This window comes from Aquarana catesbeiana, linkage group LG05 (assembly GCF_042186555.1).
Source record: "Aquarana catesbeiana isolate 2022-GZ linkage group LG05, ASM4218655v1, whole genome shotgun sequence".
In the NCBI taxonomy this organism is placed as follows: domain Eukaryota; kingdom Metazoa; phylum Chordata; class Amphibia; order Anura; family Ranidae; genus Aquarana; species Aquarana catesbeiana.
Genome location: NC_133328.1, coordinates 161,382,077 through 161,409,933, shown reverse-complemented (window position 1 = coordinate 161,409,933; position 27,857 = coordinate 161,382,077). Strand labels below are relative to the sequence as shown.

General features: G+C 40.4%; 1 protein-coding gene across 1 annotated transcript in view; it reads left to right on the top strand.

Annotated features, from left to right (window-relative positions):
* The first annotated feature begins 408 nt into the window (after nucleotides 1-408).
* TRIM71 (tripartite motif containing 71) overlaps nucleotides 409-27,857 on the top strand; it is a 111,064-nt gene continuing 83,615 nt past the window's right edge. Inside the window, exon 1 of the mRNA XM_073630302.1 lies at nucleotides 409-3,432. Coding sequence (XP_073486403.1) covers nucleotides 2,641-3,432 — 792 coding nt within the window. The 5' untranslated portion in view covers nucleotides 409-2,640. The remainder of the gene's footprint in view (nucleotides 3,433-27,857) is intronic.

Genomic DNA, 27,857 nt, shown 5'->3' with positions numbered 1-27,857 from the left:
TTCCCAAGTTTTGTTGTAGTATTTTTGTTTTTTTAAAATGTTATTGTATTTTCTATTATTTGATCATTTTTATCTTCTTATTACTATTTTTCTTATTTAAATGTTCCCCCAAGTTTTATTGTGTTATTTGTAGTTTTTTTTTTTTTTTATATAATTGTATTTTCTATTATTTTGATCATTTTCATTTTTACCTTCTTATTGCTATTATTTCTTATTTAAATGTTTTCCCTAATTTTGTTGTACTATTTTCATGTTTTTTTTAAATGTTATTGTATTTTCTATTATTTGATCATTTTTATCTTCTTATTACTATTTTTCTCATTTAACTATCTCCAAGTTTTATTGTATTATTTTTATGTTACTATTATTGTATTTTTAAATGTTTTACCAATTTTTATTGTACGCTTTTTTTAAGTTTTTCGTTGCTTTGAAAACATGTTTTTTTAATACATGTATTGTTAATGTTTATTAGAGAGAAAAATAATCATAAATAAGCCAACAAAAAAAAAAAAAGATCAAAAATAACAGAAAATGCAATAAGGTGTTTTAAAGGCAACAAAAAATTAAAATGATACAATAAAAATTGGGGGGATCATTTAAATAAGAAAATAATGCAAATAAAAATGATGAAAAGAAAATACAATAAGAGTAAAATAATACAATAAAACTTGGGAAAACATTTAAACAAAATGATTAAAATAATAGAAAATACAATAACATGCTTTGAAAGCAATGAAACATTTTTAAAAAAGCATACAATAAAAATGGGTAAAATATTTAAATAAGAAAAAAAGTAATAAGAAGATAATGTATTTTCCATTATTTTGATAATTTTTATTAAAAAAAAGAAAACAAACACACACCTAAAAATGATACAATAAAACTTAGGAAAACATTTAAATAAGAAAAATAATAATGCAAATAAAAATGATCAAAAGAAAATAAATTAATGGTAAAATAAAAATAACACAATAAAACTTTGGGAAACATCTTAAAAAGATAAATAGTAATAAAAAGATAAAAATATCAAAATAATAGAAATTACAATAATAGAAAAAAAAACACATAAAAAAATAAAAATGATACAATAAATCTTTGGAAAACATTTAAATAAGAAAAATAATAATGCAAATAAAAATGTTCAAAAGAAAACAAAATAATAGTAAAATAGAAATAATACACTAAAACTTGGGGAAACATCTAAATAAGAAAAATAGTAATAAAAAGATAAAAATAATAGAAAATACAATAAATAGATTTTGCTGGATCGGTGCTCTTCTCCGTAGTATTTTGGATACAAGTGGAAAAAATTGTCCGGGTCGGTTACATAATAAAAAAATGTAACAATTAATTTCAACCTTTTCTAATGAGACCGGTAAGAAGTCCTCTCTTCTCCCAGTAAATCGACCCCTTTGTGGTGTAAAGTAGATGGCAGTGTTTCCTGTTTTTCAGCACACCCCCTCCTCCTCCTCCAGTTGGCTCCCACCACTCCCCCTCGTGCAGACTCCTCCCCTCTCCTCCAGTCTCTGGCGGAAGTGCGCTGTGCGGCGCTGCTCATTGAAGTGCAGTGTTAGGGGCAGGCTGGGAAGATTGGCAGCACGCGCCGTGCAGAGCTGGGTGTACAAACAGAAGCAGATCACCGCTCGCTGACAACATGTGAGCGACACCGCAAATGGGGAGGAGGGGGACATGTGTGGACGGATTGTTGCCTGTACGGTGTTGAGTGGTTCCCCTCAGTAGATCTGCTTATCGTCTCTTTTGGTGGATCGCTGTTGATTCGTCCAGGAATCCGGTCCGGGATGATGTGACTGCATGGAGGATGGCCGGGGAAAGGTGATCCTCCGATGGTGAATAATTGAAGGCGGCTTGCAGTGTGTGCATGGTGTGATCGGGCAGAGGGGGGTGTGTCCGACATGCAGCTCTGTGCTGCTGTGTAGTACAAGTTGTCACCCTGCTCAGGAGGACTGTGCCCCCCATTGTAGGGATCAGGATCCAAGAGGACTGTGCCTCCCCATTGTAGGGATCAGGATCCAAGAAGACTGTGCCTGTCCATTGTAGGGATCAGGATCCAGGAGGACTGTGCCCCCCCATGATCAGGATCCAGAGCTGTGCCCACCCATTGTAGGGATCAGGATCTAGGAGGACTGTGCCCCCCCCCATTGTAAGGATCAGGATCCAGGAGGACTGTGCGCCACCCCCATTGTAAAGATCAGGATCCAGGAGGACTGTGCCCCCCCATTGTAGGGATCAGGATCGAGGAGGACTGTGCCCCCCCCCATTGTAGGGATCAGGATCCAGGAGGACTGTGCCCCCCTCCCCTGATCAAGGAACCAGTACTGTGCTCCCCATTGTAGGGTTTAGGATCCAGGACTGTGCCCCCCCCCCCCCCCCATTGTAGGGATCAGTATCCAGGAGGACTGTGGCCCCCCTTCCATGATAGGGATCAGGCTCGAGGAGGACTGCTGACCTGTGCAATGCTGAGCTCTTGCTTTGTTATTGATCCCACCTGGGAGGTCCATTCTTCAGTGTAAACAAAGCCCCGCTGTGCCCCACCAGCCCCAGGTGAATGGAGGAGAGCTGCCCACTGTAAATGGTCTGATTGTGTCCTTTCCATCCATCGCTCCCCCTCTCCTCCTGTAAATGGCTTCATTCCCGGAGTCTGATTTCCAGCTGTGCCCGCTGTGTAAGGAGATGTGCATGTCCTCTGCCCCCATCTCCTCCTCCAGCTCATCCTCATCCTCCTCCCAAACCTCCAGCAGCAGCACTGGAGGGAGTGGGAACCTCGGCGCGCCCCCCCGAAGATTGCACGTCTTGCCGTGTCTTCACGCCTTCTGCCGTCAGTGCTTGGAGGGCCACCGGAGCCCCGGCGACTCCATGCAGCTGCATTGCCCCGTTTGCGACCACAAGGTGCTTATGTCGGAGGCGGGCATGGACGCCTTGCCTTCCTCGACTTTCCTTCATCTCAGCAACCTGCTTGACGCGGTGGTGGGGGCCGCGGAGGAGCCACAGAGCAACGGAAGCAGGGGTGGCGGAAGCGGCCCCCGGCGTCAACAGCGGCCACGCTCGGCCTCCTGTTCCTCATCCAGCCTCCTGCGCCGAGTGCCGCCCAACCAGACGGAACCGCGCTGCTCCTCCTGCGACGAGGGGAACGGGGCGAGCTCACACTGCCTTGACTGCCAGGAGAACCTATGCGAAAACTGCCTACGGGCCCACCAAAGGGTGCGACTCACCAAGGACCACTTCATCGAGCGCTTCACTGGACCAGGAAGCAGGGTACCTGGGTGTATCAGCGGCACAGCGTCCCCCTGCAACTCTGCGGCGTCCAGCGCTGCCACTACCTCATCCTCCTCATCGCCCTTCCAGGGAAACACCTTCCCCATTCTGCCCATGTACCCCGAGAGATTGGCCTACTGTCAGCAGCATGATGAGGAGGTGAGTCCATGATACCACTTAATTTATCAATGTTGCTTCCCCTCAGGCTGATTCATTAAATGGCACAAAGGAGCACAAAATTAGGCTGTTGCCTATAGCAACCAAATTAGGTTTCTCTTTAAATTTACTGAAAAATGAAACCAGAATTTCCATTGGTTGTACTTAAGAGCAACACCAATGTTGGTGTAGCCTAATGGTATTCTTAACTACGACCAAAAATAGTAGGATTTTATTTTCTTTGGTGCATTTAATGCAGCTTGTAGGCAAAGGGTTACAATTTTTTCTTTGTGCAAGCTGGCTTTTTAACTGAAGAACTACAAGTCTCAGCAAAGAGTCATGTATTTCCTCAAGAAGGCCTTCCCCTTATGTTATCTAATCATAGGTGCCCTGTCCAAATATTTTTTTTTGTTGATGTTATAAATTTGTTGTCATGGAATTGGGGGGGGGGGGGGTGATGTTCTCAAAACTGGAGCAGCTGTGCATGGCAGCCAATCAAAATCTAGCTTTTATCTTTACAGCTTAAATGAACAAGCTGAAGATAGAACCTGATTGGTTGTCATGTACAGCTGCTCCCATTTTTTGATAAATTCCCCTCAATGTTTTAAGAAATGGGTTTAGAAAGTTAAGATTAATTGTGGTAAATATTTTATTTCTGTTTTGTACATGTTGCACATAAAAAAAAAACATGAAATTGCGATAAGCACAAAACACTGTTTTCTGTAAATATGTGCCCATGAAGGTTCTTACATTAGCAAGGAATGTTTTTGTTTTCCAGTTAAACCTGTCAATGTGGTTCAGAGAGCTCCTTAGTGGGGCAGGGCATTTTTGTTTTTTACTTATGGAAATCTGATAAGTTGCATAAAATCAATCCATCAACTTTATTGCAGAATAATTGTGTCTTTTATACTTGAAAGAACGTTACCACTCTTGTGCATAACATGGTAAAATATATATGTCTTTTTTATTTATTTATTTTTATTTACATTTTAAAGGAAAATCTGCATTGTCCACTTCCATTATCATTTTCATTTTTAGAGTTGTTTTTTTTAGCTTTACTGTAAAGCCAGACAGTGTTTTTTGTTTCTTAGAAATGGTTTCAGAAGTATTTTTGCTATGTGGAACAGAAAATGTTTCAGATTGTGGGGCATTTGTGTAACTTTTCTATAACATTGGTATTCACTAACTTGTGTTTTTCAGTGACAATCTCTGTTCTCTGTTTTTGAGATTTGATTGTTGTAGTGGTAACAGCTTGTCCTCTTCGTTTTCATAATAATGGGGGGGGGGGGGGGGGGGTGAAGAAATGCTAAACTGTTGAAATTATTATTTATTATATATTCTTGAAGTCTGATGTATTGTGAATAGTGTTATAGTTCACAAAACAGATTTGATGTATTTGTATAAACTGATTTATATGTGTATGTATATATATATATGTGTGTGTGTGTGTGTATATGTGTATGTGTATATATATATATATATATATATATATATATATATATATATATATATATATATATATAATATTGATGCTTCAAAATATGTGACGTTGAACACATTTCATCCAGTTTTGTCAGTCTAGGAGGATACCTTTCCATCCAGTTTCATGACATCAGGAAGAGACAATTCAATCCAATTTTAGAACATTAGGTGGACACATTTCCATCTAGTTTTGTGACATTGGGAAAACAATTATTCCATTCAGGTTTAGGATATTAGGTGGACACCTTTTCCATCTAGGTGTGACATTGGGAACACAATTATTCCATCCAGGTTTAGGATATTAGGTGGACACCTTTTCCATCTAGGTGTGACATTGGGAACCAATTATTCAAAAACAATAATTCCATCCAGGTTTGTGACACTTGGAAGACTAATTCCCATTCCATTTTATGGGAAGAGCTGATTCCATCCAGTTTTTGTGACACTTGGTAGGCACAATTCCATTCAGTTGGGAGACATTAGGAAGACACAATTTTATCTAGTGACATCAGAACAACATCTTTCCATCCAATGTTGTGACCTTTTAGGAGGACATCTTTCCATCCAGTTTGGTGACATTAGGAAGATGTACTTCACCCAGTTGCCAAAGCTTGACTTGTGATTTTAGTAAGCAAATGCATTTTTGAAGCAGACATGAATTGTTGGTTAAGTTCTACAACAAACTTCTGAATTGGGCTCCATGCACACTATAAGCTAAAACAAAGGGCAAAAAACTGCTGGATGAAAACACTCATAATAGCATTTTTGTGCCAGCTTAAGTAAGCAAGTAAGTAAAAATGCTTAAGAGTTTTCGGCTATTATTTCTTTTTTTTTTTTTTTTTTTATTCTCCTGGCAAAAAAAAAAAAAGATTCTGCTCCTAGAAGCTGAAACTTCATAAACTCGACTAAAATAGTGTGCATGGACACATAGAATAAACACCTATTTGCTTCTAGAAGCAGAAAAAAATGCTCAAGCTGCTGCTAGGAGCCTTCTTCCTTTTTTTTTTTTTTTTTTTTTTTTTTTTTTTCCTAGTGTGCATGGAGCCTAAATAATTTTAAGAGAACGGTGTGTAACATGCAATAGCCTATGTAGCCCATAGCAACCAGAATACACCTTCCACTGGTGGGACTGTAGTTATTCCAACATCAGGTTGCTATAAGTGACTGCACTTTGGACATCTGTGTTGGGCGTTGTAGCCTTATTAACTGGTCTGTTTGTGATACTACATTAGTACGCTCCAGCCTTTTCTCTCAAGTACCTGTTCCTTGAAAAGGTGAAAAGCAAACCTGCAGTGCGTATGGATTTGTAGCACTATTGCTCCATCCATGATTGCCTGTTACAACCTCCACATGCTCACATTCCTTTCTGCGCTGTATGTCGTTTAGCGTAAGTTGTGATTATGTTAAATTGCATAGTAAATGTTGTGTCTTTTGTGTCTTCTGTTGTGACACTCATGTAAGAAAATGGGGGGACTGATGTGCTGCAGATTGTCACCTGCTAGGACGTGTGATACGGCTTGTCATTTGGGGTATATTTATAAATTCTGCTACCAGAGCAATGTTTCCTATCGCAGCGACACAACTAGAACCTCGATGAGAAATGAATGTCTGCCAGGCAAAACCCTTCTGATCCTTTAGAGAAATAGTTTTCCTTTTTTTATACAGTTGTTTGATGGAGTCGGGAATTTGACTAGCAGTATTGAATGTTGATCTGGAAATGTCCCTAATATTCAGCTCTTGGGTGTATACTACCTGTTTTGTTCCCAATTTATTTACTAAAACTTTAAAGTGCAATAACTGGTGCAGCTGTGTATAGAAACGAATTCGCTTCCAGGTTTTTTTTTTTTTTTTGTCAAACAATTGGCCAAGCTGAAGTTAGAAGCTGAGGCTACTATGCATAGCTTATGCACATTCAGCTTGTTAAATTAAGCTTTGACAAAAAAGCCTGGAAGCTGTTTTTATGCAGAGCTGCATTCAATTTTGCGCACTCCAGTTTTAGTAAATTAAACCTAGTGCAACTAAAACTGGAGAGTGCAAAATCTGCATCTGTGCATGGTAGCCAATCAGCTTCTAACTTCAGCTTGTTCAATTAATGTTCGACCAAAAAAAAAAAAAAAAAAATGGAAGCTGATTGGTTTCTATGCACAGCTGCACCAGATTTTGCACTTTACAGTTTTAGTAAATCAACCCCATAATGGCATTTGCTGATTAGTAAAATAGAGGTTCTTGATCTACATTTGTGCATTCTCTAATAGTTTAGAACACATTTTTTCATTTCAGTAACCCTGCTTGCCTGTGTTTTTTTTTTTTTTTTTTTTTTTTTTTTTTTTTTTTCTTTTTTTTTGTTTTGTTTTGTTTTTTTTGTTTTCTTTTATACAGCATACATAACCTAATTTATATCAGAATTCACTCTTCATTACCCCTTTTTTTTGTCTTATTTTATAGTCAATACTGAAAACAATTAGCTGGTGAAGTCTTCAGGCTCTGCTGAGCCCTCCTTTCCTCAATCAATCACAAGCTTCATTTGGCTACTACAAATATTTGCCTCTCACAAATATCTATTGCTTTTATTTTAGAGGAGGCTGCAGTTCACACACAGGTTACATATTGCAGTAAAAAAAAGTGTGTTCTTTTAACACAAGTTGCTTACATTTTTGTTTCCTACCTTTTTATTTAGAATGATGTACAAGGACAAATACTGGCTTTACTGATAATTGCCTGTTTATGGGAATGTATTTTTTTGGTTTAATTTTGACCTTTTTTTTTCCCTCTTATAAATAAGAAATAATATAGCTTTAGAGTCCTGAACCTTTTGTACAGTAGATCTGACTGAATTTAAAGATTCATTAAAAGCAAATATTTGGCTCTGAAGTTATTAGCTCACAAAATACATCTGATATCAGAAGTGGGTGTTATGTCATTTATAATAATATCAAGCTGCACAGAATGAGCATATCCTATTTAAGAACAGTGCATGTTACCAGCACAATAACACATTGCAGCTCTCAACCTATTCATTACCATTCTGTAGGGAATACCATTTTGTTAGCTGTATCAGTTTATACAAGGTGGTGGATGTTTTTATGCTGGCCATACACTAGACGAAAAAAATTGTCCGAAATTTGGTTATTTAGACAGTTCGTTCATTTTCGGACAGTTAATATGCACAAAATCGATAATCGTTGGGACTTTTTTGAGCCAAAAAAAAACTAGGGACAAGTTTTGAAATTTTCTGCCGAATGAGCGATAAATTGAAAGGTTAATGTGTTTCCCGTCTGAACTGTCTGCACTAGATATATGTAAAAAACAAACAAAAAATGTATTTATTTATGTCCACTGAATGATCTATCGGTAATTACATGACGGCACTATCATTTGCGCTCACGACCGAATGTTCGTTCTTCGAAAATGGGTTCGGCCGCTTTTTTATATAGTGTATGGCCAGCATAAGTTGTGTACAATGGAATAATGTAAATTGGGTATTAGCGTGAGGTCAGGACGTTCAGGACATTTACTTAAAAAGTGATATTCACTGTAATCTGGGTTGCTGAAGAATTAGAAAGCACTCCCTTTTTTATTATTTTTTTTTTTTAATGTGATTTTATCCTTTAAATTTTTTTTTCATTGTATTTGGCTGGTTAGAGAATTCTCTTTTGCTAATAAACCGTTTCAAGTTTGTTTTAAGAAAAAGAGTGACTTTCATTTTTACCTGAATGTTTCAAAATTAAATAATTTTAAAATGACTTTTACTTGTGGTCGTTATCTTATACCTTTCCAATTCTGCAAAACTATGAGAGATTACCGGATAAGAGTGATTCAGCTGCTTTTCATATACTACAAAGTAGTGGTCAAGACAAAGGGAGAAATGAAAGCTTACCCTCTTGCTCTTTTTCTTTAATATATATATTTTTTTTTTTTGAAAGTTTTTTTTTTCTTCCCTTGGTAGCGCTGAATGATTAACATTCTCAGAAGATGATTCTATCACGTTGCACTGAGATGTTTAGAACAGCATATATTAAACCAGGCGTTGTGGTAATGAGTCAATGTAGAGTTTCTCAGACTTCAAGACAGCAATTTTTGCTGTACTGTCTAGTGGTTGTGAAATAATATATACTCCTCGTCAGTCAAGTTGTTAGGTCTTTCTTCTTTCCTTCTTCCTCCCCTCCCCCCCCCATTTTTTTTTTTTTTTTTTATTCTTAAAAAAAAAAAAAAAAGAGCCAATTCATATCCTTGCAAAATAAATGGCAGTACTCTGGTTATGCTAATTAATTCATAAAATTTTGTAACTTGGTTAAAGAAATATTTTGCATATTGAGCTTTTGTGTGTGTAAGTATGTATATGTATATGTATGTGTGTGTGTGTGTATATATATATATATATATATATATATATATATATATATATATATATATATATATATATATATATATATATATATACACACACACACACAAGTCTTTGGGCATGATTTTACTAATGTATTTACCGGTTGCTTTAGTTAAACAGCAGTTTCCTTTCTCATTGACCAAATGCTTGTTTGCTTGCGCATGCGTTTTCATGATAATGCCTAGACTGTGATTTATGTTTTCATAAATGATCCAGTAACAAAGTGAATATTTTATAAAATGCACGTAGAAGGGTGTTGACAGCAGATAGGTTATAACCTAAATATTCTTAAACTTGCATCTTAAAAACTTGCATCTTTAATAACATAAATTGGCCAATAAAGAGTATCACTAAAACTCCAAACGTTGATTCACATTATAAATAAATAAATCCTTCTGTGTCCAATCTTCTTCTTATCATGTACAGCATTGGGCAAGAGGTAGCTTGGCTCTGAGCTGCTTTAATTGCAGCTTCATGCACATGCATCCAGAGTGTGGTATCCTGAATATTTAAAGTTTTTTTTTCTCTATTTAAAAACAAAAATGACTAGAGTTTTTGACTATAACTAAAATGAAATGTATTTCATTGTAAAAAAAATATATTTCCTTGTCAAGTATATTTTAGGTGCCAGAAAGGTTGGGGTTTTCTGATCTGTTCAATCCCAATTTATATTTGGAGCATCTAAGCATAAACTCTTATTATAAATATACTTTATTTGTGTTTATTAGACCATCTATTTTGTTATGAAATAAAATAAAAACATGTCATTTTGAAGTGGGAAAAAAATAAAATGATGTAAAAAGGTAATGTGCTATTCAGTGGTAAACTTTCCTATTGCTGCCTTCTGTGAGGTAGGCAAATGTAGTGACAGAATGGGATCTTATTCATGGGGATGGGAAGGTCAACGACGGTGAATTTGCATGCACATGGCCCAAGGTATTGTGTGTGTGTGTGTGTGTGTGTGTGTGTGTTTGTTTTTTTTTTTTTTTTTTCTTTTATTTAAAAAAAACAAAACATTTTTTTTTCCTTTTTAGGAGAGGTATTTTTACTGCATACCAAGCAGTCGATGCCTGGGGAAAGACAGTCAACCTTAGTTAATCAAGCCTTTTGCATTTTTATCTATTTTTTAAATAGTGATTCTGATTAGATTCAGTACTCTTGCTTTCACATACACCGTAATTTCTGGGCGCTCGCCTTGTGTACATAAACCATTGAATAAATGAACAATAAAAATCTCAACTATATAAACCATGACCCCACAGTGAGTGAATAGTAACAGTCACTAGTAATATTATAAATATTGTCCTTCTGCAAGGTGTTTTTACTAATAAAACATTTACAGATAATTCTCCTGTTCAAGTCCATAGATGAATATGTTGTTGCCAATCACCATATCCATAAGTTAAAAAGAATGAAGGTGGCTATTTCTTCTAACACCCCAAAAGTGCTCCACCACGTTCCAATAAATACAGCACTCACCAGATCAATAAAGTGCTTGCTGGTTGTTGGTCAGCCTTAACTTAGATCCAGGATTTGAGGGTCATCATCCAATCTTCTTCTCCTAATACTCATCAGCTGTTCTAATATGATGGATATGGGAAGTATATAGTGTAGTAAAAACAGTATTTCTGACTTTGTTTTATTTTAGCAAGAGTATCAAATCTGATTTACAGTTAGGGCAAATATTGCTTTTTGCTAGGACTTTTTATCTATTCTATATAAGGGAAAAAAGGTCACTTTTGAATAGTAGGTCCCCCCCACCCCAAAAAAAAATAATCTAGTATACATGATTAGAAATACAAAAATATGTGTATATTCCCTAAAACCAAAAGTCCCTGGAGAATATGGTGGGTATTGCAATAAAATATTTTTATTTTTGTCACATGATCTATGTGCAGCAGTTTATCAAATGCAGTTTTTCAGGAAAAAAATAAGCCTTTTACAGGTTACCAGTTTAGTGTTGCACAGGAGGTCTGGTGCTAGAATTATTGATCCCGTTCTGAGGTTCATGACGATACTGCATATGTGTCATGCAATAACCAATTACATAAGAGTGCAAGCTGCACCCCATGTTTCCCGAGTACTGTTCATATGGTTGCGACTTAGTCGTTCCTGCAATACTTTTGTCTGACTTTCATGTGACTTGACAGACTTTAATGTAAGCCCTCAAAAGTTGCATTAAGTAGCACCTGCATGATATACATGCGACTTTTAGATGTGCATTTCGTTTCCTTTATTCGTTTTTCTAACTAATTCAAAATTTTCTGAATGATTCCAATTCTGTGTGAAGATGGCTGGTTGTTGAGGAGCGGGCCAGGAAGCCAGCCGCTGCGTCCTTAACAGATGACTCATCAGCTGTTAGGTTTCACCACTTACAGCTGAAGGTAAACAAAAGAATGCCGGCAATGGGAAACTGCGTAGGGTTCCCCCTCCTGAAATATACCTGGCCACATGCCGTCAACATGGTGTGGTACAATGGGCACAAGGACTCTCCCCCCACACACACACGCCCTGGCCGTTGGTTGTGGGCATTCATTGTACCCCTTCTTGTTTACGACATAGTGTCAAAAATAAAAACAGCGGCCGTGAGAGAAGGCATTTGGCATTATTTAAAAAAAAAAACATACCCATTGTAGTTTGACTTTATAAACCAGAGGGGATACAAGTCTTTGTGCTTCATATTGCAGCAGGAGGGCGGAGATTAGATCAGCTCACACTGACTAGGAAATTTACAGGGAGGGGGAGAGTGGAGAGACTTTAAAACACACAGCGGGGTGACAGAGGCATGTAAACTGACCACATTGTCATGAATCGGCAGCCATAATTACTGTGGTCAGCACACAAGGGGACACAAATGGATAGGATCAGCTAGGCAGTTTGCAGCATAGAATGGAACAAATTACATGACACAAGCACTATGCTATAGGTCAGTGATTGTGAACCCTGGCACCCCAGATGTTTTGGAACTGCATCATTTCCCATGATGCTCATGCATTCTGCGGTGTAGTTGGGCATCATGGGAAATGTAGTTCCAAAACATCTGGGGTGCCAAGGTTCGCCATCACTGCTATAGAGCATGCTTTTAAAGGAACAGGATGTGTGCGTGGGTTTTTTTTTTTTTTTTACAACCACTTTAAATAGAGCGCCCCGCCTTTCCTGACCTAGCAGGCTGCATGCTCGGATAAGGGTCTGGAATGCTATTTTTTTGGGGGGCAGGGGGGAGAAACCCCACGCTGTGTTTTTTCCCTTTTTTATTTTTCCATTGCATGCATTCTTTTGTTTACATTTTAGCTTGGGTAGGGGTACACTCATTCACATGAGGGGTGGCCCATGGTTATGGGAAAGCAACCCTTGTCCCCATCAACATGGGGCAAGGTGCTGTGGGGGGGGAGGGGTCACTCATGCCCCCCCCAAACCCCCCCTTCCTGACCTGCCAGGCTGAGTGCTTGGCCCACACTGTGTGTATTTGTGTGCTTCTTCCTTTTTTTTTTTTTTTACCCAGCGGGTTGAACGGAAAAAAAATCTGACCGCTTAGGAGGAGCCTCTGTACTAACTATCTGACATTAGTACAACGATCTCCCTTGCTGACCTATTGTGTTCTGACACCCTGCCAGAACACTCAGGTCAGTGCTCTACTCCATTGGTTGAGGGCGCTGATCGACAGAGCTTTTTTGCTCATGCCCCTTCGGCTGGTTTATATTAAACTGGCAGATGTCGCCCGACATTTGGCCCATGTATACTAGAACGGAACGGAAAAAAAATCTGACCGCTTAGGAGGAGCCTCTGTACTAACTATCTGACATTAGTACAACGATCTCCCTTGCTGACCTATTGTGTTCTGACACCCTGCCAGAACACTCAGGTCAGTGCTCTACTCCATTGGTTGAGGGCGCTGATCGACAGAGCTTTTTTGCTCATGCCCCTTCGGCTGGTTTATATTAAACTGGCAGATGTCGCCCGACATTTGGCCCATGTATACTAGACTTAAGAAGAAAAGGGGGGAGTTTGGGACTTTAAATGAGGCACAAAAAATGTACCTCCATCCCTGATTCAGGTAAAAAAGAAAGGAGTGTGGGACTTTAAATGAGGCAATTGACATGTGGAGGTAGAAAGGTTGGAAAACATTGTTTATTTGTAACAATAGTATCAAACAAGTAAAGTATTTTCATATATATACATACAACATACGCATGGCATGAACATGATGGATACATGTTTCAGCTTAACAACACATGAGAAGTATTGAATATTGATAAGGTATAAATACAAATATGTAACATGTCATAGAGACGGCATTTGGCAATAAGGTGAAATATATATAAATCTTGAGCATGATTAATTGTGGATATAATACAAGATATTTCCTATTAACAGGCATAGGTACACCATATGCAACAGAGCTGCTATATAAACAAGAAAAGATACACATAAATGGTTACATCGTACTCAATGAATTATGAATGTATGTAAGGGCCAGTAACTAGACCATGAGCCAGACTTGACTGAGCACCCCATAGAAACTCAACGCGCTTCATGGCTATATGCCATTCATCAGGAGTTGGGTACAGAAATAAACTGTAAATACAAATGGATATATAGTATTTGTTATTATATTCTACCCGTAAGGGGGGAGAGAACCTCATGGGGAGAAAGGGATCTATACTCGCAGGTTGGCTAAAGCACTGTGCTGTGCTAGCATCGAGAGTGATGGGACCCCAAAATGGTTGTCTGTTCCAGGGCTGAGGCAAGGAACCCCGCCCCAGCCAAAAAACCTCCCACATAGCATACTCGATCGCCACAACACATTCCACATGTGTGGGGATGATTGCAAATATAGTGTTCTGAAAAAAAAAAAAAAAAAGATATATGTGAAAAATATATACAAAGGAAAAAAATGTGGAAAGTGAAAAAACATGATGAGTGTTTTGGATATAGGAAAAAAAAAAAGTCTGTGTACTAGACTTAAGAAACCCATACTTCGGAGTGACGATCTTCTGTGTCCCGTGTAGTTCTCAGTGGTTTGTTTTGACAATCTTAAAACTGTTGTAAACCGCTGGACTTTTTTTTTTTTTTTTTTTTTTTTTTGTACCTGCAAGGTAAAGGCATAATGTTAGTATGCATCGCATACTAGATATATGGAGGCTGGATGACTCATACCAGCAGATCTCTGGTGCCTCCCCCCCCTGGTTCTGGGAGTTTCGAGAAACTTCTAGAAGCTAGAGGGAGGGCAGAGGCCAAGAGGGTTGATCGGCATACTTGGGGAAGTTTAGCCAACCCCAAGGCAGTGAGCCTGGCATGGTGTCTGAGCCAGCCTTTAAATATGGTTGAGTCATACTGGCTGGGGAGTCAGGTGGAAGATGGAGTGCTTAGGTGTCTGTTGGTGGCCCTTGAGGGGTACTCCTGCCAGGGCGGGGGCTCTACCTTTGGGCTGGCTTGGGAGGATCCTGATAGTATTGCAAGGAGGGCCGTGTGAATACATCTGCACGGTCAGGGACTGAGAAGGGGAAAGGCTGCCACATGTAGCAGGTCTTTCTGAAAGGCAGCGTTGTGCCTAAATCTCGTTAACCTTTCCCTGGGAGATCTCTGGAGCAGCCAGGTGGGCTGGTGTGAAGGCAACTGGGTGGACTGGCATCTCCTGCAGTTGGTAGAGCTGTGGGACCAGTGTGTCTACAAGGCAGTTGGAGGCACTCCGGGATGCAGTCTACAACACTTTATTTTCTAAAGGACCGAGAGATCCTAGTCCTTAAGCGGCTTTTGCATCTTTTCAGTGAGACTGTCAGCGGTGGGGAGTGAGATCAGTCTAGAGTTCTACGTGGGGAAGAAGTTGTCACTGGTGTTGTTGCTATCAAGTTGGACATCCCATAATTCCTATTCCCTATTCAATTTATTACCCTTTAATAAAACTGAAAAAAACAAGCTCAAATACTGTTCCTTGTGTCTGGAGAAAGTATGGAAAATACTTGTTGCCTGGCTGTGCAGGAGTGGGGCACCCAGTCATCTGCAGCCCTTGCAGGAGGTAGTGCTACACCTCCATAAGGTACCCATATAGCGCCGTCAATTTTTACGCAGTGCTCCACACACACATCGGTCCCCACCCCCAAGGAGCCCACAACTTGCTTGTCTTCTCTAAGTCTCCATAATATAATTAAGCCAATAATTTCAATTTCCTACCACTATGTAATATGCACATTTCAGTACTGCTTAGGGAAACTGCACATATGTTTAAATATAGTAAGAAACATCATGAGATTTCTTCAATGGTGATTTTAACTCGAGCACATTTCTCCTTTGCAAGCACCTTGTTAACTACAAACCTCATGCAGGCCTACAAAATTGGATATTTTATTGAGCTGGTTTTTGCCCTGCAATAGTAGGGGCAGTGGTAATTTTCTTTTTTATATCTTAATTTTCTTCGCTGTTAATAATCCCATATATTTTAATTTTTTTCCAAGTGTATTTTTGTGAAAGTATTTTGATATCATTATTTTTTTTTTTCTTTAATATAAATTTATCTAGTGTTACTCTTGTAACCCCTTCATTCCATGCATATTTTTCTAATGGATATTGGTTACTAATCTGTGTATTTTCTAATATAGTGGATAGACCAGCCAACACTTTTTAATTTCACATCTGTTAGAGGAGTCTACATAGGTTGTGGGATCTCTTTCAAGGCCAGGAATAGCCCTCATTGTTGTGATAGTCGGCACCAGTGTGTCTGTTTTCCAAACATTCCATGGGCAGTGTCTCTGCATTTAGAGTAATGAGCTCTAACACCATTGTCCTAGAGTCAATAAATTCCTGCAGGGTTTCATTTCCTTGGGGTTATTAACCAGGTTTTTAAAGATGTGAAGATTTGAACCTCTTTTGGAGTGAGTTGGTTGTGTAAATTCCTTTCAGTAGGTTGCATGCCTAGAAAACTTTACACTTGTTTGCATACTGTGCTTTGTATTTGCATAGGGGTATCAGAGTAAAAGGGGCTGAATACAAACGAACGCCACACTTTTCATATTTATTTGTAAAAAAATTCTGAAAAACAATTTATCATTTTCCTTCCACTTCACAATTTTATATGCCACTTTTGTGTTGGTCTATAACATAACCTTTACGTTTTTGGTTGTAACATGACAAAATGTGGAAAATTTCAAGGGGTATGAATACTTTTTTCAAGGCACTGTAGCCACCTCCCTAGTGGTCAGATGTACATAATATGAAGTGTGTGTGTGTGTATGTATATGTATATATATATATATATATATATATATATATATATATATATATATATATATATATATATATATATATATAGTGAGTACACCCCTCACATTTTTGTAAATATTTTATTATATCTTTTCATGTGACAACACTAAAGAAATTACACTTTGCTAGAATGTAAAGTAGTGAGTGTACAGCTTTTGTATAACAGTGTAAATTTGCTGCCCCCTCAAAATAACTCAACACACCGCTAAGTGAAAATGTCCAATATGGGCCCAAAGTGTCAATATTTTGTGTGGCCACCATTTTTTTCCAGCACTGCCTTAACCCTCTTGGGCATGGAGTTCACCAGAGCTTCACAGGTTGCCACTGGAGTCCTCTTCCACTCCTCCATGATGCCATCACAGAGCTGGCGGATGTTAGAGACCTTGCGCTCCTCCACCTTCTGTTTGAGGATGCCCCACATCCTTTTCAATGGGGTTTAGGTCTGGAGATATATTTGGCTGGTCCATCACCTTTTCCCTCAGCTTCTTTAGCAAGGCAGCGGTCGTCTTGGAGGTGTGTTTGGGGTCGTTATGTTGGAATACTGCCCTGCGGCCCAGTCTCCGAAGGGAGGGGATAAAGCTCTGTCTCAGTATGTCACAGTACATGTTGGCATTCATAGTTCCCTCAATGAACTGTAGCTCCCCAGTGCCGGCAGCACTCATGCAGCCCCAGACCATGTCACTCCCACCAACATGCTTGATTGTACACAAGACACACTTGTCTTTGTACTCCTTACTTGGTTGCCACCACACATGTTTGACACCATCTGAGCCAAATAAGTTCATCTTGGTCTCATTAGACCACAGGACATGGTTCCAGTAATCCATGTCCTTAGTCTGCTTATCTTCAGCAAACTGTGGGCTTTCTTGTGCATCATCTTTAGAAGAGGCTTCCTTCTGGGAGGACAGCCATGCAGACCAATTTGATGCAGTGTGAGGCGTATGGTCTGAGCAATGCCAGGCTGACCCCCCCCCCCACCCCTTCAACCCCTGCAGCAATGCTGGCAGCACTCATTCGTCTATTTCCCAAAGACAACCTCAGAATATGACACTGAGCATGTGCACTCATCTTCTTTGGTTGACCATGGTGAGGTCTGTTCTGAGTGGAACCTGTCCTGGTAAACTGCTGTATGGTCTTGGCCACCATGCTACAGCTCAGTTTCAGGGTCTTGGCAATCTTCTTATAGCCTAGGCCATCTTTATGTAGAGCAACAATTCTTTCTTTCAGATCCTCATACAGTTCTTTGCCATGAGGTGCCATGTTGAACTTCCAGTGACCAGTATGAGAGAGTGAGAGCGATAACACCAAATTTAACACACCTGCTCCTCATTCACACCTGAAACCTTTTAACACTAACGAGTCACATGACACCGGAGAGGGAAAATGGCTAATTGGGCCCAATTTGGACATTTTCACTTAGGGGTGTACTCACTTGTGTTGCCAGAGATTTAGACATTAATGGCTGTGTGTTGAGTTATTTTGAGGGGACAGCAAATATACACTGTTATACAAGCTGTACATTCACTTCTGTACATTGTAGCAAAGTGTCATTTCTTCAGTGTTGTCACATGAAAAGATAGAATAAAATATTTACAAAAATGTGAGGGGTGTACTCACTTTTGTGAGATACTAACTATCTATCTATCTATCTATCTATCTATCTATCTATCTATCTATCTATCTATCTATCTATCTATCTATCTTTTAGATTGGCCTATTTCTTCAAATGAAGAGCTAAATGTTCAGCCACGTAACAGCCACGTAACTTTACAGGTCTGCATACATAAATTTCTTGTGTACAATAGTATTTTTCAAAAATGTACTTTTTTTTTTTTTTTTTTTTTTTTTTTTTTTTTTTTATATCATTTTAAATATCATCAGTCCTAGAGCTCCAGCCCATTGTATTTGTTCAGTGGGCTGCAGGCCAGAGGAATCCATGCCTCTCTCCAATTTGTTTGTAATATTGTAACTTTGCAGCAAGTCACAAGGTCAAATGCTGCAGCTTGGGCTGATTTGTATTGGACGATTGTGAACATGGTCAAGAATTGCACAGGTTCGTATCATCTTTGAGCCAGCATCTACGTCTAGGAAGTTGATACTTTAGCCTGGAAAATGCCTGAACAAAGTTGCCTTTTATTGTCCAAAAGAAAAAACGATTTATTTGGTACTACTGAACTCGGACCCTTCACACTTGAACGCTCGTTTTTTAAAATCTTTGCTATGTAAGCAAAGAATCAGTTTATTAGAGTCTTTTTTAAAGTGGTTGTATACCCCCAATGCGGAAGTTGTACCTATAGATAAGGCTTGCCTATAGGTACTGTAAATATCTCCTTAAACGTACGCTGTTTAGGAGATATTTACCTTGTAGTGCGCCAATGATGTCATCGGCGCATGCGCTGTGAATTAACAGCACTCTGTGCCGTCTCTTCAGTAGCCAGTGCCGTGACTGACGGCTCCCTGGTGCATGCACCAGTGATGTCACGCAACTCTGACCAGTCAGAGCCGGACCTCACGGCCCCGGAAGGAAGAGGTGCAAAGATGGATGTGGGGACAGCGCGGGCTTTGTTTGCAGTTAAGTGGCACATAATGGGCTAGTTAATGCGATGCATTAACTTTGGTTTTACTTCCTCTTTTTTCCACTGCAATCAGGGTTTACATCCTCTTTTTAATGTAGGGTTGCTTCATTTTATTGCAAAAGGTTGATTGGCTTTCCTAATAGTATTTTGTCCTTTATGTAAACGAGCCTCCAACTGATCCAGTTACTTCTAAGGCTCCGTTCACAGGTAGGTGTTTGGGTTTTTTTCTGCTCTAAGCCTCAGCTTTAAAAACGGCCAACAAGACGAATCCCATTCATTTCAGTGGCCCTTGTTCACATCTGAGGGTTCTGTCACCTAAAGCAAAACGCCCGTTGCTCAAAGTACATGAGCTTATTTTTGGCAGATTACAGGCGTTTTACTGCTTTTTACATTATTGACCTTTTTAACTTTAACGCCCGAAAAACGCCTATAAAATAGCAACACCTATATGTGAACGGAGCCTTAAAAATAAATCTGTCACGACCCGATAAATGAAAGTTCACACTACAACATTCAGTAGACGTAATTATTATGGTTATTTTTATTGTAAGTGTATGTATGTGTTATGTGGTGTTTTTTTTTTTTTTTTTTTTTTCCCCATTTGTGCGGAAATGTGTGATTTTGTTTGTAACTTAAAGTACCTGTGCACCTGGATCTACTGATTGTTTTGACAAGCAGTTTTCATTCGACTGCCTGTGCATTGTATTTTTCATCATAGGCTTAGTTAGCCAGGTTTGTGACAGGTGTAGTTTAAGTGCACTTACACAAACCTGGGAAAATATAAATATGGGATCTGCCATTACTGATTTTGTTTATAAAGGCACAAGCCTTGCTATCCTGATACTGGCTTAATACCTTGTGAATGCGTGATTTCAAGCAAGTTTTCGGCCTGGTTCACATTGATGCTACTTTATATCGCGCTACTTCACTTGAAGTAGCACGATTTCAAAGTAGCAAGGTCAGCGTGATTTCAGGTGCTACTTGATAGACATCTGTGTGGCTTTATACACAAATGTCTATTGAAGTTGCACCTGAAATCGGCAAAAGTAGTGCAGGAACTACTTTTTAAAATTGGTGTGGCACCGCAAAACCGATTGGAACAGTGCCATTGCCGCCAATAGGCTGCGATTTGATCTCTCAAAGCGCGTGACAAATCGCTCCAATGTGAACCTAGGATTTCACAATGATCTTCTCAAAAGAAGCAAAAAAACATAAAAAAAATTAAAATCCTTATACTTTCATGCGTGTGTCCTGCCTTTGGTTTCATGTAATACCTTGTATTTGCAGTACAATTTAGAGTATGGCAAGACACAATATATGCTGCGGATTTGGCAACTACTGCTTACATAAGTAAGGTGAGCACTCCTTGGAGGGTGTGTGTATGTATGTATATATAAATATGTGTATATATACATTTTCCAATCTTAATACAGGACTATTTTAGGGCTTGTGAATACAGATAGTTCTTGGTACTATGGAAATTTTTTTTTTTTTTTTTTTTTTTTTTAATCGATTTTTTTATGAGCGAGAATTTGTGTGTGCTCAGCTACTTACCATCTTTAATGGGTTGTTAGTAAAGATTGGTGTTAAATTTTTTATTTTTCTAGACAGCAAGTGGCTTTTAAATATTGTATGTATGTCACATGCATACACTGCTCAAAAAAATTAAAGGAACACTTTGAAAACACATCAGATCTCAATTGGGGAAAAATATCATGGTGGATATCTATACTGATATGGACTGGGTAATGTGTTAGGAATGAAAGGATGCCACGTAGTTTACTGAAAATTATCAAACTACGGAGGGCTGAATTCAAAGACACCCCAAAAAACGGTGAAAAAATGATGCGGCAGGCTAGTCCATTTTGCTGAAATTTCATTGCAGCAACTCAAAATGGTCCTTAGTAGTTTGTATGGCCCCATGTGCTTGTATGCATGTCTGACAATGTTGTGGCATGCTCCTAATGAGACCATAGATGGTGTCCTGGGGTATTTCCTCCCAGATCTGGACCAGAGCATCACTGAGCTCCTAAACAGACTGAGGTGCAACCTGGCGGAGTTGGATGGACCAAAACATAATGTCCCAGAGGTGTTCTATTGGATTTAGGTCAGGCGAGCATGGGGCCCATTCAATGATATCAACTCTTTCATCCTCCAGGAACTGGCTGCATACTCTCGCCACATGAGGGTGGGCATTGTCGTGCACCAGGAGGAACCCAGGACTCACTACACCAGTGTAAAGTCTGACAATTGGTCCAAGGATTTCATCCTGATGCCTAATGGCAGTCAGGGTGCCATTGTCTAGCCTGTAGAGGTCTGTGCGTCCCTCCCCAGACCATCGCTGACCCACTACCAAACCGGTCATGTTGAACGATGTTACACGCAGCATAACTTTCTCCACGGCTTCACCAGACCATTTCATGTCGGTCACATGTGCTCAGACTGCACCTGCTCTCATCTGTGAAAGGCATAGGGCGCCAGTGGCAGACCTGCCAATTCTAGTGTTCAATGGCACATGCCAGTTGAGCTCCACGGTGCCGGGCAGTGAGCGCAGGGCCCACTAGAGGACGTCGGGCCCTCAGGCCACCCTTCATGAAGTCTGGTTGGAGACATTCAAACGAGTGGCCTGACATTCACACCATTTTGTAGGGCTCTGGCAGTGCTCATCCTGTTCCTCCTTGCACAAAGGAGCAGATGCCAGTCCTGCTGATGGGTTAAGGACCTTCTACGGCCCTGTCCAGCTCTCATAGAGTAACTGCCGGTCTCCTGGTATCTACTCCATGCTCTAGAGACTGCTGGGAGACACAGTAAACTTTCTGGCAGTGACACGTATTGATGTGCCATCCTGGAGGAGTTGGACTGCCTGTGCAACCTCTATAGGGTCCAGGTATTGCCTCATGCTATCAGTAATGACACTGACCCTAGTCAAATGTAAAACTAGTGAAAAACAGTCAGAAAAGACGGGGGGGGAGAGGGACAAAAATGTCAGTGGCATCCACCTGTAAAACCATTCCCGTTTTTGGAGGTAGTCTCTTTTGTTGTCCATTTTAGAGCAGCGGTTCTCAACCTGGAGGTCGCGACCCCCTGGGGGGTCGATTGCCGATTCGCCAGGGGGTCGCGAATGCTGGCTGAGACGGACCCAAAGTTACTGCCGGAGTCTGTCCGTCTCGGCCAGCGAGATGTCACTTCCTGGAGAGGAGAGACCGCACGGAAGTGACGTTCAGTCGCCGCCATCTTGGTACTCTCGTCCACAGTAAGGCTACACTTTGAAGTCGGCAAGCGGACTTCTTTTTACACCCACCGAAGTCTGCTTGCTGCGGACGAGTGTACCAAGAGGGCAACAACGAAAAGTCACTTGCAGAAGCTGAAGAACACCTGTGATTATTGCTAAGTCAGACACAGTAATTATAAAATCATTTTGCACTGTGTCACCAGGGCAATCAAGACATAGATTTTTTAAAAGTAAATGCTGACATGACAAATTTTTTTATTATGGAACAATACATATCATTACTATATAAATGTCCCAGTTGGTTCCTCAAAAGTGGTTATTCCGTGCCAGTGCTAGATACATGTTTGGGTGCTATACACTTTGTATCTAGCACTGGCATGGAATAACCACTTTTGAGGAACCAACCGGGTCGTTTATATATAAATCAGTGGTGGGGGTGCAAACAAACTGAAAAAAATCTGAAAAAAAACCATTAAAACGCCGCCACTGTGCCCATCAATTGCCGCCACTGTGCCCATCAAACGCCGCCACTGTGCGCCACCGCTGTGCCCATCAAACGCTGCTACTGTGCCCTTTAATTGTTGCCACTGTGTCCATCAATTGTCGCCACTGCCAGCAAACGTCGCCACTGCCAGCAAACGCCGCCACTGTGCCATCAAACACAGCCACTGTGCTGTTTAATTGTTGCCACTGTGCCAAAGGCAGCCACTGTGCCCATCAATTGTCGCCACTGTGCCAGCAAACGTCGCCACTGTGCCCATCAATTGTCGCCACTGTGCCATCAAACGCGACCAACGAAAATAATTTTACTGTTAGGGGTCCCCACAACTTGGGAAATTTTGTCAAGGGGTCACGGCACTAGAAAGGTTGAGAACCACTGATCTAGAGCACCTGTTAATAACCCCTTCTGCTTCTTAAGACCCCTTTTTTCACTGGTGGTGTTTCTCAGGCGTTTTAGCGCAAAAAATAGCGCCTGAAAAAAAAACCTTATCTGCAATCCCAGTGTGAAAGCCAGAGTGCTTTCACACTGGGGCGCTGCACTGGCAGGACGTAAAAAAAAAAAAAGTCCTGCAAGCGGCTTCTTTGAGAAGCTTTAGGAGCGGTGTATTCACAGGGCCTGCAGTGTAGATTGTAGATTTTCAGAGCCCTTTGATTCTGGGGTGCCCCGTACACGAATGTTGTTCCTGCGCCCCCTGTTGTCCAGGTCCTCAACATGCCGTTGCATGTCTTAGTAGGGAGTGGTGATCAGGACACCCCGTATTTAGGGATTATATAATATTTCAAGTGGCAAGGGCTTTCCTGGGTGCAAAGAAAAATGGTGGTATTTGCAGTTTCTTTAAAGAAACTCCAATAAAACGCCACCAGTTTTAACTTCAGGAACTTAATTTTAAGCTTAATTTACAGAAACCACTTTTGTAATGTAAACTGTCTGGAGATCTGTTTTTTAATAATAAGCAGTGTATAAACTCAACTATACTATTGCAAAAAATGACTTAGTAGTAGTAGTAGTGTACCCACTGCCCCTGCCCATTGAAATGAATAGGCAGTGCTGCCAAACCAATTTGGCAGCACCGCAACATGGATGCTATTAACCCTTTGCCCGCTAACGTGGGTTAAAAGCGGTGCTAAAATTAGCAACACTTTACTGCTAATGCCCGCACTGCCCCAATGTGAAAGGGCTCTTAAAGCCTAGAGAATAAAATGTGTTGCTGGGTGTGTGTTTTGTTTTTGTTTTTTTTTTAATCTGGACTGGATGTTGTATATTTTTATGTCACACGATATTTGCACAGCAGTTTTTCAAACGCACATTTTTAACAAATTATACTATACTGAATCTTAACCACTTCGGACCAAGTCTATTTTTGACACTTGTTGCACGAGGTAAAATCTGTAGTTTTTTGCTAGAAAATTACCGTACTTGGAACCCCCAAACCTATTTATAATCTCAAATGCAATTTTTTTTTTTGGAAAAATACATTTTCAAATTAAAGACCTTTACGGTCTTTGCATATTGTGAAAGATGTTACGCCAAGTAAATAGATACCTAACATGTTACGCTTTTAAAATTGCACGCACTCATGGAATGGCGACAAACTACGGTACTTAATCTCTATACGTGATGTTTACATTTTTTTTTTTTTTTTTTCATTTTTTTTTTTAGCAGTTACCTGTTTAGAGTAACAAGTCTTTTGCTAGAATTATTGCTCTAACGATCGCAGCGATACCTCACGTGTGATTTGAACATTGTTTACATTTTCAGGCATGACTCTTGCATGCACTTTCTTTGGTGGACGGGGGCGCTTTAAAAAAGTTTTTAACACTGTCCCTTTTATAAAAGGGGGGAAAAAAAAAAATCTGATCACTTTTATTGCTGTCACAAGGAATGTAAACATCCCTAGTGACCCTAATAGGCAGTGAAAAGTATTCTTTATGGAGGGATCAAAACAGTATTCAAAACGCCAAATTCAGCGTTTTGAAATGCTGACTTTTTTTTTTTTAAATTGGCGCCCCATGGCAGCCGAGTAAACTGTAAGGGACATCGCTTCCCGGTTTTTACATCTGAGATGATTCCAGCTTCGTTCAGAACTCCACACAGCCGGCGGACGGTCGCGCCTGCCTCCCAGTGGGACCGGAGACCCAGGCAGAGTGGCAGAGAGGGGGGGGGGAATGTCCCCACCTGCTCCTTATAATGGCAGAGCAGCTCATTGGCCGCATCGGTTGTTATCGTGAGAGAGCCAACTGCTAGCTCTAAAAAAAAAAAAATGGTACCGGGGGGATAGCTGTAGGTATCACCCTGGTAAGACCACTTCAACCAAATGACATACAGGTACATGATTTGGAGTGTAGTAGTTAATGCACGAAAAACACAATTTAATAACCAGATGTTATGCTGACTAAATGGATACCAAAGATGTTGCATGCTTTAACTGTGTACGCCCGTGGAACAGCACCCAACTACAGTACCAAAAAATAAATAAATTGGGTGGCGCTATAAAAGCCTTTACAGGTTACCAGTCTAGAGTTGCACAGGTGGTCTGGTACTAAATCTATTGCTCTCGCTCTGACATTCCTGGTGATGCCTCGTGTGGTGTGATCAGCATTTACGTATATGTGAACGGGGCACTTAAAGAAACAAAAATGTAATTTTCACTTTTTTTAGTCACTTTAATTGTTCATCCCTTGTGATAGCAATGACAGGTCCTCTTTATGGAGACATATGGGGTCTATCAGACCCCATATCTCTCCTCTGGCCTCCAAAGCATTTGATCAAACCGAGATCAGTTTTATCTGATGCTTTCACAAGCCAGTAACTGCTTGTTTACTTAAGACTAAAACCGGAAGTGACTAAATCATCATGGCTTCCGGTTTCTGACTTCACACAGTGGAAGGTACATCATCGGTTACACTCTGTGTTCCAGGATGAGGGCTGCATGCCTGAGCCAAGGGCAGATGGATTCCAGGAAGTAAATGCTACGTGCTCATCTGCCCCATAGTTGCAGCTAGAAATTTGGTGATGCACCGAAATTTGGCCACTGGAAATCATTGTCCCAAAATAGGGTTTTCAGCATTATGCTTAACCGAAAAAAAAATGGCTGCTGAAAAACACCTGCGACTTTCTGCTACATTCAATTTGTAGTTCTAAAAACCATTGGGCCCTTTGGTACCGGTTTTAATGTGTGCAGCACTTAACCTGGATAAATCTTGTAGTACAGGATGTGGTTGGTATTGCCCTTAATTTCACAACCTGTCTTGGGAAGAGCGGGGGTGTGCCAGTTACCAAGGCGTGGGTTGACGGTTAAAAAAAAAAAAACTAGCTGGCTGCAGACTAAAATGACAAGTCCTCAAATTATTATTATTTAACATTTCATAATTTTGGTGATTATATATGTGCAAGTTGTGTTTTTAATCAGCAGCGTTTTTTCCTTTTTTTGTTTTAAATATGTTCTCTTGTGCTGTAAGAGTTTATTATGCCACTTAATCACAATAATACTAAACTGGTTACTCCTAAGCTGCAGAGCTCTAACGTACTTGATCTGCTCAATGATTTCTACCCTGTAATGGAAATCCTGTCATCACTGTTCTTACAGGATCAAATACTTGACCACTAATCTTGGCAAACCACAAACACTGAAATTATAGTTGAATAGCTAAGAATGTGGAATTAAAGGTTATTTTTTATGAAGAAAAACTTTGGTTTCGCTCAGTTACTTACATGTTATCATTATAATGAGGCTACAGCACCAGATGCCAAGAAAGGAAAGTTATTTATTTTATTTTTTTAGGTGATCACAGGATTCTTCCAGCTTGGCATATCTTGATAAAAGATGCCAAGTTTCAATTAAAGGCAATGTGTGTGGGTTTTTTTTTTATAAGACATTCATACTTGCCAGTTCTGTGCAGTGATTTTGCACAGAGCAGCCCTGATCCTCCTCTTGGGTCCCCCCGCCGGTGCTCCTGGCCCCTCCCTTATGCCCCCACTGCAAGAAGCTTGCAGTGGGGGCACCCGAGCCGCTGCTCTGTATGTCCATTCACAAACTGAGTAATGATCCCAAGGTGACTCGGGTAAGTGTTAGGGGCAGCTCAATGGGCTATAGGTGTTTTTTTACCTTCATGCATAGAATGCATGATGGTATGAGCCTTTTACAACCACTTTAACCTCCTTTTTGCTGGGACTAATCTTGGATTAGGACCATGTTAAACCTTATATTTGGGCAATGTGTGGTTCACACATGGTCAGAATTTCATGAGCAGGGCTGGCCCAAGACATTGTGCTGCCTGGATCTAAGAATGAAATTCTAATTTATCAGGAAGTCATGTTTACATGCAACAGCACCTTGTCTATATGCAAAATTATGACATACCACCATGTTACTGCTCCTCCGTCTTGGTGCCCATGGGTGCAGTGTCAGCACAGTGGGGCCTCCCCATCCCTCACGGCTTGTGTGCCACGCACCCATGGATGATATTCCACTGGGATAGGGCTGTATAGGGGCGGGCTAGGGCTATATAGTGATGTTTGAGAATGACAGGTTATGCAACATTTGGCCACCCAACAGATCAGCAGCCACTACTAGAAAAATGATGGACACCCTTTGTGTTCTGTCACACAGAACTAACTTATATTACCTCTCTGTTGCTCTCTCCCAGTCTTCAGTGCCTAGCCTCATGCATGCACCAGAGAGGGAGGCAGGCTGGGTGCGAGGCCAGCCACACCCTCTCCTTCAGTTCCACCCAATAGAAACGCAAGCTGCACCCGAACATCGGCTGCTGGCTGAGCCGGTGGGGAAGGGGTCTTTCATTGGTCTGTCTCCTATTGGTATCCTGCCCCCCAGAAGCGCACACACCTGAGCTCTTCATGTGTGCTGGGGTGTTTAACAGCTGGTGTTAGACTGTGTGCAAGCACCCCCGCGCCCAGCAACTATGAGTATGCATGTTGAGGGCAGCACCACAGCCTTTTTACAGGGCAGTGGAGCTACCTGGGGGGCCGCTGTCA